This window comes from Mytilus trossulus, chromosome 2 (genome assembly GCF_036588685.1).
Source record: "Mytilus trossulus isolate FHL-02 chromosome 2, PNRI_Mtr1.1.1.hap1, whole genome shotgun sequence".
Lineage (NCBI taxonomy): Eukaryota > Metazoa > Mollusca > Bivalvia > Mytilida > Mytilidae > Mytilus > Mytilus trossulus.
Window position 1 is genome coordinate 98,418,874 of NC_086374.1, and position 17,695 is coordinate 98,436,568.

Consider the following 17,695-nt stretch of genomic DNA (forward strand, 5'->3'; position numbering starts at 1 on the left):
TAACTCCGTAAGTGCTCGTGTTTAATACTTGAATGGGTTTTACTTAAAGGAAACTTTGTGTTGGTTTCTTCAATTATTGAATTATTCAAAGCTTAGTGACTTTGCTGAACGCATCTATCCAATCAACTTGAAATAAAGGATACAAAAGGATATACCCCATATCTCATTGATTTTGTTTTTGCTGGTCCTATCTGAAAAGCTTGATTGACTAAGACAAAAGTAATAAGATTTAATTTTATCATTTTACAGTTACTTAATGTTCAGCAGCAAATGTTTCGTGCAATTATTAAATCTACGGCACAGAACCACGACAACGTTATTACTGCCATCAAACTATGATGCTGAGGTTGTGGAGGGCACATCACTACAAACATAGACACAAGTCAGGTCATCCTAAAATGATAGATGCTTCATGTGAATCACATACGCTATTAATAGATGGACGTCAAGTTGGTTACCTATTCCCTATTCCTTTATTCGTTACCCTATTCCCTATTCCCTATTCGTTACCTATTCCCTATTCCCTATTCGTTCCCTATTCGTTACCTAATCCCTATTCCCTATTCGTTACCTATTCCCTATTCCCTATTCGTTACTTATTCCCTATTCCCTATCGTTACCTATTCGTTACTTATTCCCTATTCCTTATTCGTTACTTATTCGATTTTTTAATATCCTTCCCCCTTTTTGATTGTTTATACTCTTATATCTGGTAATAGTTCTAAATTTGTTGAGGTAAAATGAACTTTTTATGACCTATTTATATGTGTTTGTGCTCAACCGATCCTTTTACTTTATGTTCGATACTCATTTGTTCCTTATTTGATTTATATACGTTCTGCCTTGTAACTGCTTTATGTCCTTATGTTTGATGATGGGTCTTGGTTCGAAGGGAAGAAATCACCGTGCTAGCGCTTGTATAAAAAAGAAGATGTGGTATGATTGCCAATGAGACAACACCCCATAATCGACCAAAATGACACAGAAATTATCAACTATAGGTCACTGTACGGTTTTCAACAATGAGCATAGCCCAAACCGTGTAGTCACCTATAAAAGGCCCAGACATGACAATCTCAAACAATTCAAACAACAAAACTAACGGCCGTATTTCATATACAAAAAAATAAACGGAAAACAAATATGTAACACAAAAACAAATGATAACTACTTAATGTCAGGCTCTTGGATAGGGACAGGCACATACTAACATAATGTGGTGGTGTTAAACATGTTAGCAGGGTGTACATCGTTTCGGTGTATGCTATTACCTTGTTTAATTTGTTCCATCATTCGCTTATAGAGATTTTCAATTGTGTTCATATCTCTGGTGGTAATAATGTGTTCTTATAGATGAAGTACCCCTATTATCGCGTATGTACCCGTTCCAGCGCTAGGATAATACCCTGTTACTTATTCGTTCCTTATTTGCTTTTAATGCGCGGGGTATACTTTGCACCTTGAAATAAATCGTTTTTTAATTGTGTTCATGTCTCTGGTGGTAACAATGTGTTCTTAGATATGAAATGACCCTATTAGAGCGCGTGAACCCGTTCCAGCGCTCGGTTAATACCCTGTTACCTATTCGTTATATATTCACTTATAATACATTTGTTGTACGTTGCACCTTTTAGAAAAGGATTTTCAATTGTGTCCATGTCTCTGGTGATAGCAATATGTTCTTAGAGATTAAATGACCCTATTAGCACGCAAGTTCCCGTTCCAGCGCTCGGTTAATACCCTGTTACATATTCGTTACCTACTAGTATTCGTTACTTATTCGCTTTTAATACGTTTGTTGTTCGTTGCACCTTTTAGAGAGGTATTTTCAATTGTGTTCATATCTGTGGTGGAAATAATGTGTTCTTATAGATAAAATACCCCTATTAGCGCGTATGTACCCGTTCCAGCGCTCGGATAATATCCAGTTACTTATTCGTTCCATATTCGCTTTTAATGCGCAGGGTATACGTTGCACCTTGAAATAAATCGTTTTTTAATTGTGTTCATGTCTCTGGTGGTAACAATGTGTTCTTAGAGATCAAATGACCCTATTAGCGCCGATGCACCCGTTCCAGCGCTCAGTTAATACCCTCTTACCTATTCGTTACCTTTTCACTTATAATACGTTTGTTGTACGTTGCACCTTTCAGAAAAGGATTTTCAATTGTGTCCATGTCTCTGGTGGTAACAATGTGTTCCAAGAGACGAAATAACCCTATTAGCTCGAATGCACCCGTTCCAGCGCTCGGTTAATACCCTGTTACCTATTCGTTACCACCTATTCACTTATAATACGTTTGTTGTACGTTGCACCTTTTAGAAAAGGATTTTCAATTGTGTCCATGTCTCTTGTGGTAACAATGTGTTTTTAGAAATGAAATGACCCTATTAGCGCGTATGTATCCGTTCCAGCGCTCGGTTAATACCCTGTTACCTATTTGTTACTTAATCGCTTTTAATACGTTTATTGTACGTTGCACCTTTTAGAAAGGGATTTTCAATTGTGTTCGTATCTCTGGTAGTTATAATGTGTTCTTATAGATGAAATACCCCTATTAACGTATGTACCCTTTCAAGCAATCGGATAATACCCGGTTACTTATTCGTTCCTTATTCGCCTTTAATGCGCAGGATATACGTTGCACCTTGAAATAAATCGTTTTTTTACTTGTGTTCATGTCTCTGGTGGTAACAATGTGTTCTTAGAGATGAAATGACCTTATTAGCGCGCATGTACCCGGTCCAGCGCTCGGGTATATACTGTTACCTATTCGTTACCTATTCACTTATAATACGTTTGTTGTACGTTGCACCTTTTAGAAAAGGATTTTCAATTGTTTCCATGTCTCTGGTGGTAACAATGTGTTCTTAGAGATGATATGACCCTATTAGCGCGCATGTACCCGTTCCAGCGCTCGGTTAATATCCTGTTACCTATTCGTTACCTATTCGTTACCTATTCACTTATAATACGTCTGTTGTACATTGCACCTTTTAGAAAAGGATTTTCAATTGTGGCCATGTCTCTGGTGGTAAGAATGTGTTCTTAGAGATGAAATGACCCTATTAGCGCGCGTTTCAGCGCTCGGTTAGTTTTCCTTATTCAAAACAGAACTGTATTGTCGCATACGCCAGTTCATTGCTCCTCCGAATATCCATTTATTTTAGTCCGTTCCTATACCTCATCATATTATATTTTTGTTTGGTCTTGAACTATACCCGTCTACCTGTTACCCCCCTTGGATAAAATACCGACATGGCGACACAACAAATCGACATCGCCCAGTTGCCAATTGAACAACTTAACCAACTAGCTAAACAATTAGACCAGGTTAAAACTTAGCATTACTAAAGTTTCACACTTATGTTAACTGCACACCAAAATTCGTGATAGAAATTACAATAAAACAAGCTTTTTAATCGTTGTCATCGAGTCGACATCGTGCTATTAGTATTATAGTAATCCCTTTTATGATTCTTTCCGGACCGATTTCCAATATAACCTCCCATATAAAACATTGTTAAGCCCTATAAACTATATTTAGAAAAATAACTTCAGACTTCAGAATCTCAAACTGGTTAATTTTATGTCTCACTTCTGCCTGTCTGCACCAATCTGAAATTTATATATAGGGTAACACGAATTACCGAATAACACATGTAATTACAGAATAACTCTTCAAATATCAATATTAACACATTTGAGTGACTTTTAAACATATATTATTGAATAAAATTATAATAGAAGTGTATTTTATAACCTAAAAATAATTTACAAGTTGCAGGTAAGTTAATATTGATCATTATAAAATTATGGATATCGGTGCGTACATTTTGTATTTCCAAGATGGCGACCAAGGAAATTACAACTATAAAGATATCCTGCACAAGGCACGGGCTTATCTGTCATAGTCCGCGAAAATACTTTATTTAGAATTTATTGTAAAAAATTTATAACTACTAAGATATCCTGCACAAGGCACAGGCTTATCTGTCATAGTCCGCGAAAATACTTTATTTAGAATTTATTGTAAAAAATTTATAACTACTAAGATATCCTGCACAAGGCACGGGATTATCTGTCATAGTCCGCGAAAATACTTTATTTAGAATTTATTGTAAAAAATTTATAACTACATTATTACCCTTTCACAGAAAACTAACATAAGATGTACATATTGTATATAGTTATAAATATTTATTTGTGTTCTATTTTTCATTATTATAATTATTGGTGTTTGTAATGCAGCCTTGGTATACCAAGACTGTCACAAGCCTGTTTAATGCAGAGTGTCCATACCGTAATATAATTTCATTATCTCATAATGATTAATTATGTAATGGGCACATGTCAGTTAACAACAACCGAATTAACAATATTACAGAAGTGTGAGGTAATGATTATTTTGTTTATTGGAACTAATTAACTCATTATCACTATCAAATTATATAATTGGTACTATTTCACTATTGGAACTTATTCAATGTATGAAAATGAAGAAAAGTAGCAATAAAAAAAACGTATATACTAATTTTAGAAGAATATTAATTGAGTTTTATTTATTATTGTTATTTCTGATTTTTTAGTAACTTAAATTAAGTAAATTTAATACATTTTAAATGAAATAAGAAATAAATGAAATATAATAAACTAAGTGAAAGATTGTCTTCTTTGAAATTAAATATTTTATTTTATTCTTCTTGTACCATGTTTTACTCTCTATAAATGGCCATGTCATACTTGTTGTCTGTAAAGCAGCAGTCCTTACACAGGAACTTTAGAGACACATCTGACCAGGCCAATAACAATGCATCATCCATTGGGACACAAGCACTGTGAACCAAACGATCACAACAACTGCATTGAATGGTGCAATCAACACAGTCTTCATCACATTGAACACACGGATATAAAGCCATTTTGAAAATGGAAGACAGCACACATGTATTCATTCGACACCATACAACATAACTTATTATAGTATAAACTTCAGAAAATTGGTGTGCGTGGAAAATTTTTAGCAGCAATTGAGTCTTTATATAAGGAAGTCAAATGTACTATTCGCATTAACAATGACCATACCCCGTGGTTCAACGTAGAGACCGGAGTGAAACAGGGCTGTGTCATATCACCGACATTGTTTTCTGTGTATACCAATGATCTCTCACAACGTATCAATTCCCTTGAGTGTGGATGACAGCTTGATGATTTTTGTCTCAGTATACTGCTTTATGCTGACGACATAGCTTTAATTGCACCCGATGAAAGTAGTCTCCAACGCATGCTTGATATTGTGTCTGACTGGTGTACAACATGGAAACTGTCCATAAATGTGAATAAAACTAAAGTCGTTCATTTTCGACCGCAGTCTTTCGATCGTTCTGAATTTAACTTTAAATGTATGGAGAATGATATCGATTATTGTGACTCATATAAATATCTTGGTGTTTGGATGGATGAACATCTTACATTTACGAAAAACTCAAAAAGATTAGCTAAGGCAGCCAGTCGTGCTCTGGGAAGTTTAATGACAAAAGTGGTATTAGCAGGAGGAATGACTCATAAGGTGTACACTAAACTTTATACAGCTATGGTGGAACCGATATTACTATACGGTAGTGGCATTTGGGGCACTAAATCGTTTAGTGCTATTTCAGCTGTACAAAACAGAGCCTGCAAATATTTTCTCTCCGTTGGAAAACTGACCTCGAATGTAGCTACTCGTGGTGATATGGGATGGACATCTTGTCACACAAAACAACGAATACATTACTGTAGGCTATTGTGTAGACTTCTTCGCACCGAACAAACTAGAACATCATATAGAATATTGAAATGGACATCTAGGAAGAAAAAGGGCTGGGCTTTTGAAGTTGACAAAATTGTAAATAGTTTAAACATTGGAGATATTGTATACGACTTGTCTTATTCCATAAAAACTGTTATGAGAACTGTTATTGAAAAATTGGTAGAACTCGACAATACAGAGTGGCACAGAGAACTTTTCAATGATAGGCGCAATATACAAAATGGTAATAAATTACGCACATATAGACTGTTTAAAAACAATGTAAAAACTGAACCGTATGTTTGCCTAAATATGGCTAGGCCGGAAAGACGAACTATGGCTCTGTTTCGGTCCGGTGCACTACCCTTTGCCTACGAGATCGGCAGGTACTCCAGGCCGCCTATTCCGGTAGAAGAAAGACTCTGTGTGTTTTGTAACCTTGATAATGTAGAAAATGAAAAACACTTTCTTCTTGAATGTGAACTTTATAGTGACTTACGGTATAATTTATTTTCCGAATGCTCTAAATATATTGATAACTTTAGCAATCTTGATATGGACGATAAATTTATACAAATCATGAACTGTTCGAGTATCCAACACTATTTGTGTAAAATATTACATAAGTTTTTTATTCGAAGAAAATTATTTTCATAGTAAATATATTTTAATCAGAATTTATAACTGTTCTTAATTTAACATACAAATTTTACCAGTAGAAAATTTTAATACAGGCAGTAATTTTTAAACTTTATATTACATTGTATACGTCAATTTTAACAATGATAGTCAAGAAATTATTATATATTCAGATTTTTAATTTGTTTTTAAAAAACTTTGATAACGGAAAATTTTACAAGTATAAGAACTACGATATAGGAAAATTTATAAGTATAAGAAACAATTTTAATGAGTAACTGAATGTTTAGTTGTTTTATCTAGTGATCATTAATTGTATAAAGTTTTATACTGTTAGTGTCTCATAAGTCAGTATTTATGGCTGGATATTGATTGTTTTATGTGTAAATATTATAATTGTTGTATATGTTTTATGGCAATCAAATTCAAATTCTTTATTAACTTTGAGCCTTACGGCTCATCAGTATAATCAATTACATGTACAATGTATACATATGGCATATTACAAACAATATAAACAATATGCATAATAAACAATAGATGACGTCAGAAGTTTCATCAATACAAACTATCTTTTATTACAATAAACTGTTTCTAAATTTAAAAGAGAAATGTATATACTTTCCCAAGTTACAAAGCTGTTTTGTGTTTTCACCAGATAATAATTCTATTAATTTAAAAGTTGATGGCCTAGACCAGTAATATTTTTTTATATATTTTTTTCGCAAATCAGTATATCTTCTACATTGAAGAATAAAATGAAATTCATCCTCTATTACCCCTAAATCACAAAAAATACAATTTCTTTCATTTCTATTAGTACCAACATAACGTCCAGTTTCAATACAAAGATTATGTGAAGACAAACGAATTCTTGTGACACTTTAATAAACAAATTTATTATTATATTATTATTTATTATTCATGTTTTTTTATACAAAATTAAAGTTACTTGTAAAAACATATATATTTGCCAATGAAAATCTTATATTTAGTTTTGAGAAAATTTTATTGGAACAAACATAAAAAAACATCCATTCAGAAGCTTAGTTTTTATTAAAACAATCAATTATAATAATTTTTTGATTAGATTTGAATTGAATATGTGAAAATTCTTAATTACATTTTATTTCAAGTTGAGTAAATTGTTATGAAAAGTAATTAGTGATTTGATTAATTGCATTGCTTTGATGTACTGGTTAAAATTTTCAAATCCTTTCTGAAAAACAATTATTAGACAATTCTCTGTATATACAGTAAATTATTTAATACTATATTTTCATAGCGTTTTCCTTTGAAGGCATATGCAATCTTTCTTTTATTCATTCAATACGATTTCCTTGGTCGCCATCTTGGAAGTACACACCGATATCCATAATTTTACAATGATCAATATTAACTTACCTGCAACTTGTAAATCATTTTTAACCGGATTTTTGTGACAAAAATGTCGGTTATTGATATGGGGATGCTCGGCGGGCGGGTGGCGGGCGGTCGGTCGGTCGGGCGGCAATCAAATGTTGTCCGTGCATTAACTCATGAACTGTTCAACCAAAGCTTTTAAAATTTTAATATGTTGTTACTGACAACCAAATGAAGGTCAAGTTCAATAATGGCGATTTTGACTTTAACCGTTCAGGAGTTATGGTTCTTGAAAGATTGAAAAATGCCGTTTCCAGTCGTGTCCGTGCATTTATGCATGAACTGTTCTACCAAAGCTTCACAAATTTTAATATGTTGTTACTGACAACTAAATAAAGGTCTAGTTCAATAATGGCGATTTTGACTTTTACCGTTCAGGAGTTATGGTTCTTGAAAGATGGAAAAATGGAGTTTCCAGTCGTGTCCGTGCATTTTCGCAAGAACTATTCTACCAAAGCTTCCCAAATTTTAATATGTTGTTACTGATGACAAAATGGAGGTCAAGTTCAATAATGACGATTTTGACTTTTACCGTTAAGGAGTTATGGTTCTTGAAAGATTGAAAAATTGCATTTCCAGTCATGTCCGTGCATTTACGTATGAACTGTTCTACCAAAGCTTTCCAAATTTTAATATGTTGTTACTGATGATAAAATGGAGGTCAAGTTCAATAATGACAATTTTGACTTTTACTGTTCAGGAGTTATGGTTCTTGAAAGATTGAAAAATGGTGTTTCCAGTCGTGTTCATGCATTTTCTCATGAACCATTCAACCAAATCTTTTGAAATTTTTATATGTTGTTACTGATTACAAAATAGAGGTCAAATCCATAATGACGATTTTGACTTTTACTGTTCAGGAGTTATGGCTCTTGAAAGATAGTAAAATGGCGTTTCCATTCATGTTGTTGCATTTGCTCATGAACCATTCAATCTAAGCTTTTCAAATTTTAATATGTTGATACTGATGACAAAATAGAGGTAAAATTTGATATTGACGATTTCACTTTCACCATTCATCAGTAATAGGTCTTGTGATATTGCCAGGACACAAATAAATGTTAATAAATCCGGTTTGCTGTCGTTGTGACAGCCTCTTGTTAGGTTATAAAATACACTTCTATTATAATTTTTTGCAATAATATATGTTTAAAAGTCACTCAAATGTGTTAATATTGATATTTGAGGAGTTATTCGGTCATTACATGTGTTATTCGGATAATAACACTGTTATTCGGTAATTCGAGGTACTGATTTATATACATGTACGTGATCAGACTTGTAATTATTGAGGCTTTCTCCTATGTGGCGGGATTGCTTCCTTTAGAAATAATGGCACCGCTGGTAAAATATCACATTATGATTGGTTTAGCAGCATCATGATTCATGTGGTGACACCCTATGCCATGGATCCGTAGGGGGTTAGTAAATTTCATAGGGGATTCATGATGTCACGTCCTACTGTTAATGGTGACGTCTATTGATGTTGTATTTCATTGTTTTTTTTTCTCTACAAAATGCAGCAGGAAAAGTCCTGTGTGCGATAAATTCGTAATACGGTTCACTACTAACTCCCTATGAATCATAGCTTTTTATTTGAACATACAAATGTATAAAACCTGTGTGGAGAGTGGCTCCCTCAGACCTACGCCTGGTCAATATTTACAGTCGTCTACGACTCCTGACCATTATTGGAAGATGATGATAGGGGACTTGGCCTACGGCCTCACTCCCTATGGATTTCACTTACCCTCTATGGATCTGTAGGGGATCAGTAGTAAACCATATAACTTGTAATGTGTAACCAGCCGTAAGTGGATGACTTAAGGAAGTACTTCTTTAGCTCATTCAGTATACATGCTGCCTTGTAACACAGAGATCCATAAAGTTTTGTTATGAAAAACATGCTCTCCGGTTACACCTGTAAAAATTTGACATCCAAAGCAAGACATCTTGATAATGTTGATACCTGCCAAACCTCATGTATTGATTGGGAGTCTTTGCTCAAACCTAGAAATTAATGGAATCTCCTGTTTGGATTTTCATTCCAGTACAGTAGAACAGAATCTCTTATTCAGATATTTTAAACCATAATGATCGACCTAGACCGTGATAGCTCTGAAAAATTAAACATGCATTATGGGAACTGATCCTTGGTCAATATTAATACATAATGATTAATCTAACACCTCGTTCATTTAGGAGACAATTAAGATGAATGGCATAGTGTTTTCCTATTGTTATTATGTTTGGCTAGGAAGATTCAATTGGCATAAAAATTTGCATATTTAAGTTTCTCATTACTTGACGTTCATTTGAAAATGAAAGTAATAATCTAATTATTCATTTTATGTATTAAAAGACAAAATAAATCAAAGAACTATTTTGGGTGGAAGTTTATGAAATGAAAGTTAAAAAAGCTGGAATTGATGGGTCTCTGTGAAAATTGTCCAAATATGAGTAAATTAAAGTCATAAGAAACGAGTGACCGGTGAAAAATAATGTTCTTCCAATTCTTGAACCAATGCATACAAACATCATAAACTTAGTCTTCTGTGCTCGAATTTATCATTTTTTTCGTGTAAATTTCGTATAATCGTCAATTTTTTTTTCAATCGGTCAGTGTTGTTGTGAAAATATGGCAGGTAATTAAAGTTCGTGTTTTGAAGCCGAAGTTTAACGATTGTCACCTGTTTGTCAACAATTGCATACGGAAAATATGTCGGGGGGAATTGCTTGCTGGAAGGAAGCAATTCAAATAAAGTAAACTTCTTCTAAATATGAATAAATTAAAGAATTTTCTTCAGAAAAAAGTATGTGTACATAAGTTTTATAATGAAAACTATCCATTGAGTTATAAAAAACATATGTTTTATTTTTTTTTGATTTGAGGTTTCTTATGACTTTAAGGGTGGCAGGTAGATGAAACATACAAAAAATAATTTTAAATTAAAAAAAATAATGATCATACTGAATTAAGAATTGAATATTATATTGTATAGATGTAGATAATTGTTGAATGAAGACAATATTTTGACATCTAAAAGTTTCTTCTGTTTTGTATTGTTCGTTTGCTGTATCCTCATTAATTTTGCTGTACACATCCATTGATCATAAATATAGGATTAACTTAATGTTATGTTTGTTTTACTATTTTCAGGAAATTGAATTATTCTCAAGTTCCATGAACCAGCTGAAGCATGCACAAAATAAGTTTGTAGAATCTCAAGAGAGTCTGAACAAAATTTCACCAGAAAGCCTGAGCAAAGATATACTGGTTCCTCTGACTGGTTCTGTATCCTACTCTTGTGTTGTATACAAAAGTTCTCTTCATTTATAAAAAAAATTATTCAGCGTTTAACTAAGAAATATTCTTTTGAAGAGAGTCAAAGAAAAACTGTCCTTTGGTTGCTTTTGAAGGGATTTGGCAAAGGATTTAAACAAACTTTAACACATGTACTTAATGAGTTTGTGTCAGACATTTGCACAGATATTTTACGAAAAGTTTAAATTAAACTCAGATTTCTTAATCATTCACAGTAATACAATATGTATCAGGGTTCTAGAAAACTTTGATAACAATAAAGCCAATCATTTAGTCACCATAAACATTTATCTTAACTAAATCTAGATATATGTACCAGGACAGCTGAGTGATGTACAAAATGTAATGGTAGATATAGGGACAGGATATTATGTAGATATGGTAAGTCATTTCATGTACAAAATGTAATGATATAGGGACAGGATATTATGTAGAAATGGTAAGTCTTTGCATTTCATGTAGTACTGGTATGTAAATGGGTGTGGTATGAGTGCCAATGAGACAACTCTCCATCCAAGTCACAATTTGTTAAGGTAAACCATTATAGGTCAAAGTATTGTCTTCAACATTGAGCCTTGAGTTTTTGGCTCTCCCTTGACACCATTTGTGAGTATGGTCTAGAGGAAAGGATAAATGACTGACCCTTGTTAAGAGAGAGCCATGTCTCTTGCACATAAAAGTAGATTGTAGATTTCGAAAAAGAGTAGGCTATTGCCGCTACAAGGCAGCACCCGCACCCGCAAAGTGGAAAGGGATTAATATAAGTGGCAAAACTTGTTTCCCAATCCACTATAGATAAATATGTTTCAACTATAACATGGAGCCTTGTCTCACATGCAAGCTGTAAATGATCAAAATGACTAGTGTAAAACCATTCAAACAGGAGAAACACTTACGCACCACATCAACAAGCACAGTAACACACACACAATGTAGACACTGTGGCTTAGGTATTACATGTACATGGATTGGTGATAATATTTCAAATACTGTATTATTAAGATTTTAAAAGACAAAACACTTTTTGTCAAAATTTTTGCTTTTAAAGAACATTGTCTGGCTCAGCCTATATGTTTGATGCAATAAAAAAAACCAAGTGGTATACCTATACTATTAAGCAGTAAAACCAAGTTAAATGAATCAAAACAAGCCATAATTATCCTTAACCTTTTTGAAGGATTTATAGTAAGGACAAATCCTTTATATTAAATTATAATAAGCTTAAATATCTTATGTTATGCTTCTACTCATTTGTTAATTCTGTTACATGTATTTGAGTTTTATTTGATTTTTTTTCACAGGATGTTAAAAAAGGAAAAGAACATTTTAAACGAAAGATTGAGTACATAACTAAACAGATAGAAAAAGTACAACCCTTACTGCAGGAAAAGTATAGGATGAAACAAGGTACTAGTAACTCAAGGCTGTCAGACTTATACTTCTACAGTAGACTTTAACTTTATTTCAGAAACTTTCACATAGAACAGTTCTTTGATTTTCTTTCATCTTTTAATACATGAATTGAATAACTTAGATCATTTTCGGTAATTGTAATCTAAATATAAACCTGATTTCCTTAGGGAAATATGCATTGTAAACAATATTCCCAAATATTCAAGTTTTGGGTTCTTAGCTATATCTCTGCTTTACATCAGCTGGGCCAGACATGGAAGAGGTAAGACGAAGACTTGTTTTTGCAGAGGCAGAAAAATGTGTCCAGTTATAGTGACATTTTTTCCTCTGGACTTACTTTCTCAAATAGTATGATAAAATACAGCTCAGTCAGTTAGTCAAGTACACAATGGGGTTTAAAATTTATACCATATCAAGATGTTCCTGTCCTTAATATGCATATAACTTGCCACTGGGCATGAAACAGCAATCCATTACCATCATCCTAATAGTTAAATATTTAGTTACACAAATATATCATGCTTATAGAACTATTTTTGTTTGAGGTTAAAGAGAAGGATATTGAAAATAAAATTTGATATTTTAACATAGTTAAAATTCGTTTATAGAAAAAATAGTCATGCAATCCATTTGATAGTTCATTAATAAACTTTTTTTCCATTATTTTCAGTTGTTATGGAGATTTTACAGTACAAAGTTCAGCAAGCTTCTTTACAACAGGCAGCTGCTGCCAATGGTAGTACAGTTGCCACTCGTTGAAGTGTTCAGTGACAATGATTTATTTTGTCAATGACTTTTTATACCATTTTTCATTGTACTCCATCTAAATTATATGATTAAACAATCTCAGATACTTTTGTTTTACAAACTTTTGAAGAGCCTAAGAGAAATATATTGATCAAAGCCTTAACCTACTTCTATAATATATAAAAAGAAGATGTGGTTTGATTGCTAATGAGACACCTCTCCACAAGAGACAAAATGACACAAAAATTAATAACTAGCCTGGGTTCATAAAACAGTCATATTCTATTTTCTTGTTTAAATTGTCCTCTAAAATTTCACTGATGTCAAACACGTTTTTTTGTTGAAGGAAATAGTTGATTTGTGGTGCTATCTTTTTGAAATGACCAACTTTTGTTGCAGGAGTTGAAAATGAAATTTTATGGAAATTGCAATTAATGCAAGAAATTTGCTCAATTTTAGTATGATGTTTGTTTTGGATGTGTTGAAAGTTGCAGAATGTAAGATATACAGATTACAAATAAGGTGGTGGCTGCGACAGTGTTAACTGTTGGTAAGAAGCGTTATACATTGTATTTAAGGGAGAAGACAAAGATGCTTCATACCTTGTTTGCAGATACCTTATGTTACTAAGTCTTCCATCTGTCATATGTTCACTTTCCTTGACATCATTTTCATGGTTGAGTGACTGCATGGAAAATAATGCTGTTCTTTTGTCAATTAAAATTCTCACTTATAAGTTATAGTATAACTATATGGTAAATGGCAATGTCTGTATGTTCTTCAGGTTGGGTTCAATTGGCCTTGACTAAATTTCATGGATCAGTGATTTAAGTTAAAGTTACATGGTGAAGTGTGTATCAAATATACTGTAAGCAATAGGTCAACTATATGTGGTGTCTGGCAGGTTAATAAGACCTTAACCTCATTTTCATGGTTCATTGGTCAATGATAAGTTTTCTTGGTTTTGTCAGTTTATTAGCATTAGTCGTAATAGAGCACCCTTTAACTGTGTTGGATGTACAAGTATGTAGCCACGTCCAGTAATGATGATGATGTTGAGGCCGATGTCATGTGTAAAAAGAATGCCATCTATTTGGTTTTATAGCGCTAATCCTCTTACTTATATGACAGTTGCATCAAATTATATTTACCATGATGCCTGATCATGATTAGATACTATCAGCAAAAGGTTATACATGTATATGTTAAGTGTATAAAATGATTATAAGGTGTGCATGTCTGCTTGGCAGGGAACATATTAACTTGACCTCATTTCAATGACAATTGACAACAAATATCATAAGTCAAAACACAATATGATTAGGGTTATGGTTACTGTTATATTCAGATTAACTAATAGGATTAAAATTGAGTGAGGACTACAATAGGGTTTGTCTTAGGATAGCAAATTGACAACAAGAAAAGTCAAAACACAAACACTCAGCATTACAAATAGGGTTATGGCTAGGGTTAGGGTTGGGCTTAAATTTTTATTAAATACAAATAAGATTAAATTGATTGATGGCTACAATAGGGTTTGTCTTAGAGTAGCAAATTGACAAGAAAAATCTTAAGTCAAAACACAAACACTCAGCATTACAATTAGGGTTATGGCTAGGGTTAGGGTTACATTAGAATTTAATTGAGTCTGTGTAACAATAGGATTTGCCTTAGAATAACAAATTGACAACAAGAAATATCTTAAATCAAAACAGAAAGACTCAGCGTTAAAACTAGGGTTCTAGGTAGGGTAAGGAATAGGGTGAAATTAAAATTTACAAATAGGGTTAAATTGAGTCGGGGCTATAATAGGGTTTGCCATAGGATAACAGATTGACAACAAGAAATATCTTAAATCAAAACAGAAACACTCAGCGTTTAATAAAATCAACGGTACCAATTTTGTTGCACCAGATGCGCATTTCGACAATACATGTCTCTTCAGTGATGCTCGAAGCCAAAATATTTGAAATCCAAAGCATATATAAAAGTAAATAATGGTTAGGGTTATGTTAAAACTTACAATTAGGATTGAATTAAGTCCGGACTATAATAGTTTTTGTATTAGGATAACAAATTGACCATAACAAACAGCATTAGTCAAACCAGAAAGACATAGGGTAACAATAAGGGTTAGGGTTACATTAGAATTTACAAATAGAGGGCTACAATAGGAATTGCCTTAGCAAAACAAATTGACAACAAGAAATATCTTAAGTCAAAACACAAACACTCAGCGTTACAATTAGGGTTAGGGTAATGGTTGGGCTTAAATTTAAATGTACAAATAAGATTAATTTGTTTGAGGGCAACAATAGGGTTTGCCTTCGGATAGCAAATCGACAAGAAGAAATATCTTAAATCAAAACAGAAAGACTCAGCGTTAAAGTTAGGGTTTTAGGTAGGGTTAGGAATAGGGTGAAATTAAAATTTACAATTAGCAAATTGACAACAAGAAAAATCTTAAGTCAAAACACAAACACTCAGCATTACAAATATGGTTATGGCTAGGGTAAGTGTTAGGGTTAGGGTTGGACTTAAATTAAAATACAAATAAGATTAAATTGATTGAGGGCTACAATAGGGTTTGCCTTAGGATAGCAAACTGACAACAACAAATATCTCAAGCCAAAACATTAACACTCTCAATAAGAGTTATGGCTAGGGTTAGGGTGAAATTAGAATTTACAAATAGGATTTAATTGAGTTAGGGCTACAATAGGGTTTGTCTTAGAATAGCAAATTGACAAGAAACATCTTAAGTCAAAACACAAACACTCAGCATTACCATTAGGGTTATGACTAGGGTTAGGGTTACATTAGAATTTACGATTAGGATTTAATTGAGTCTTGGTAACAATAGGATTTGCCTTAGAATAACAAATTGACAACAAGAAATATCTTAAACCAAAACAGAAAGACTCAGCATTAAAATTAGGGTTCTAGGTAGGGTTAGTAATAGGGTGAAATTAAAATTTACAAATAGGATTAAATTGAGTTAGGGCTATAATAGGGTTTGCCATAGGATAACAGATTGACAACAAGAAATATCTTAAATCAAAACAGAAACACTCAGCGTTAAAATAATGGTTAGGGTTAGGGTTATGTTAAAATTTACAATTAGGATTGAATTAAGTCCGGACTATAAAAAGTAAAATCACAAAAATACTGAACTCAGAGGAAAATCAATTTGGAAAGTCCATAATCACATGGCAAAATCAAAAAACAAAACGCATCAAAAACGAATGGACAAGAACTGTCATATTCCTGACTTGGTACAGGCATTTTCAAATGTAGAAAATGGTGGATTAAACCTGGTTCTATAGCGCTAACCCTCTCACTTTAATAACAGTCTCATCAAATTCCGTTACATTTACATGATGCGTTAAATAAACAGTCACAATCAATAAAATAGTCAAAATATGGGAACATCAGTCATCATCGTATAACAATTTAACAGGACACAACAACATCTACTATCTACGAACACATGGATTGATTTGAGTGTCTGACGTCAGAAAAATTATATACGTCACATAAATTTGTCGTTCAATGTGCATACAATAGTTATCCAAAGTACCTGGATTATAAACAATTTTAAATTTTTCATAGGCAATGAGCGCAGACAGGGTTAAAAAATCAAAAGTATGTAAGAATAAATCACAGAAATCAAACTAGTCCAAAAGTTATACATAGAATTTATGAGAATCCAAAACTTTTAAAAGGAACAATTTAACAGGACACAAAAACCTATCCACGAACACATGGATCTACTTGAGTGTCCGACGTCAGAAAAATTATATAAGTCACATAAATTTGTCGTTCAATGTGCATACAATAGTTATCCAAAGTACCTGGATTATAAACAATTTTAAATTTTACATAGGCAATGAGCGCAGACAGGGTTAAAAAATCAAAAGTATGTAAGAATAAATTACAGAAATCAAACTAGTCCAAAAGTTATACATAGAATTTATGAGAATCCAAAACTTTTAAAAGGAACAATTTAACAGGACACAAAAACCTATCCACGAACACATGGATCTACTTGAGTGTCCGACGTCAGAAAAATTATATACGTCACATAAATTTGTCGTTCAATGTGCATACAAACAATTTTAAAATTTACATAGGCAATGTACGCATACAGGGTTAAAAAATCAAAAGTATGTAAGAATAAATTACAGAAATAGACCGAGATTCAAACTAGTCCAAAAATTATACATAGAATATATGAGAATCCAAAACCTTTTAAAGGGAACAATTGTTTTTGTATTTGGATAACAAATTGACCATAACAAACAGCATTAGTCAAACCAGAAAGACATAGGGTAACAATAAGGGTTAGGGTTACATT

The 17,695-nt window shown here is 32.8% G+C and overlaps 1 protein-coding gene across 1 annotated transcript; it reads left to right on the plus strand.

Moving 5' to 3' along the window:
• Positions 1-3,215: 3,215 nt before the first annotated feature.
• Positions 3,216-13,445, plus strand: LOC134705575 (prefoldin subunit 5-like). The gene is made up of 5 exons (XM_063564298.1): positions 3,216-3,334; positions 11,014-11,148; positions 11,485-11,559; positions 12,480-12,585; positions 13,262-13,445. Exons 1-5 carry the CDS (start codon positions 3,260-3,262, stop codon positions 13,348-13,350), a joined length of 480 nt encoding a protein of 159 aa, XP_063420368.1. The 5' UTR covers positions 3,216-3,259; the 3' UTR covers positions 13,351-13,445.
• The last annotated feature ends 4,250 nt before the right edge of the window (positions 13,446-17,695 follow it).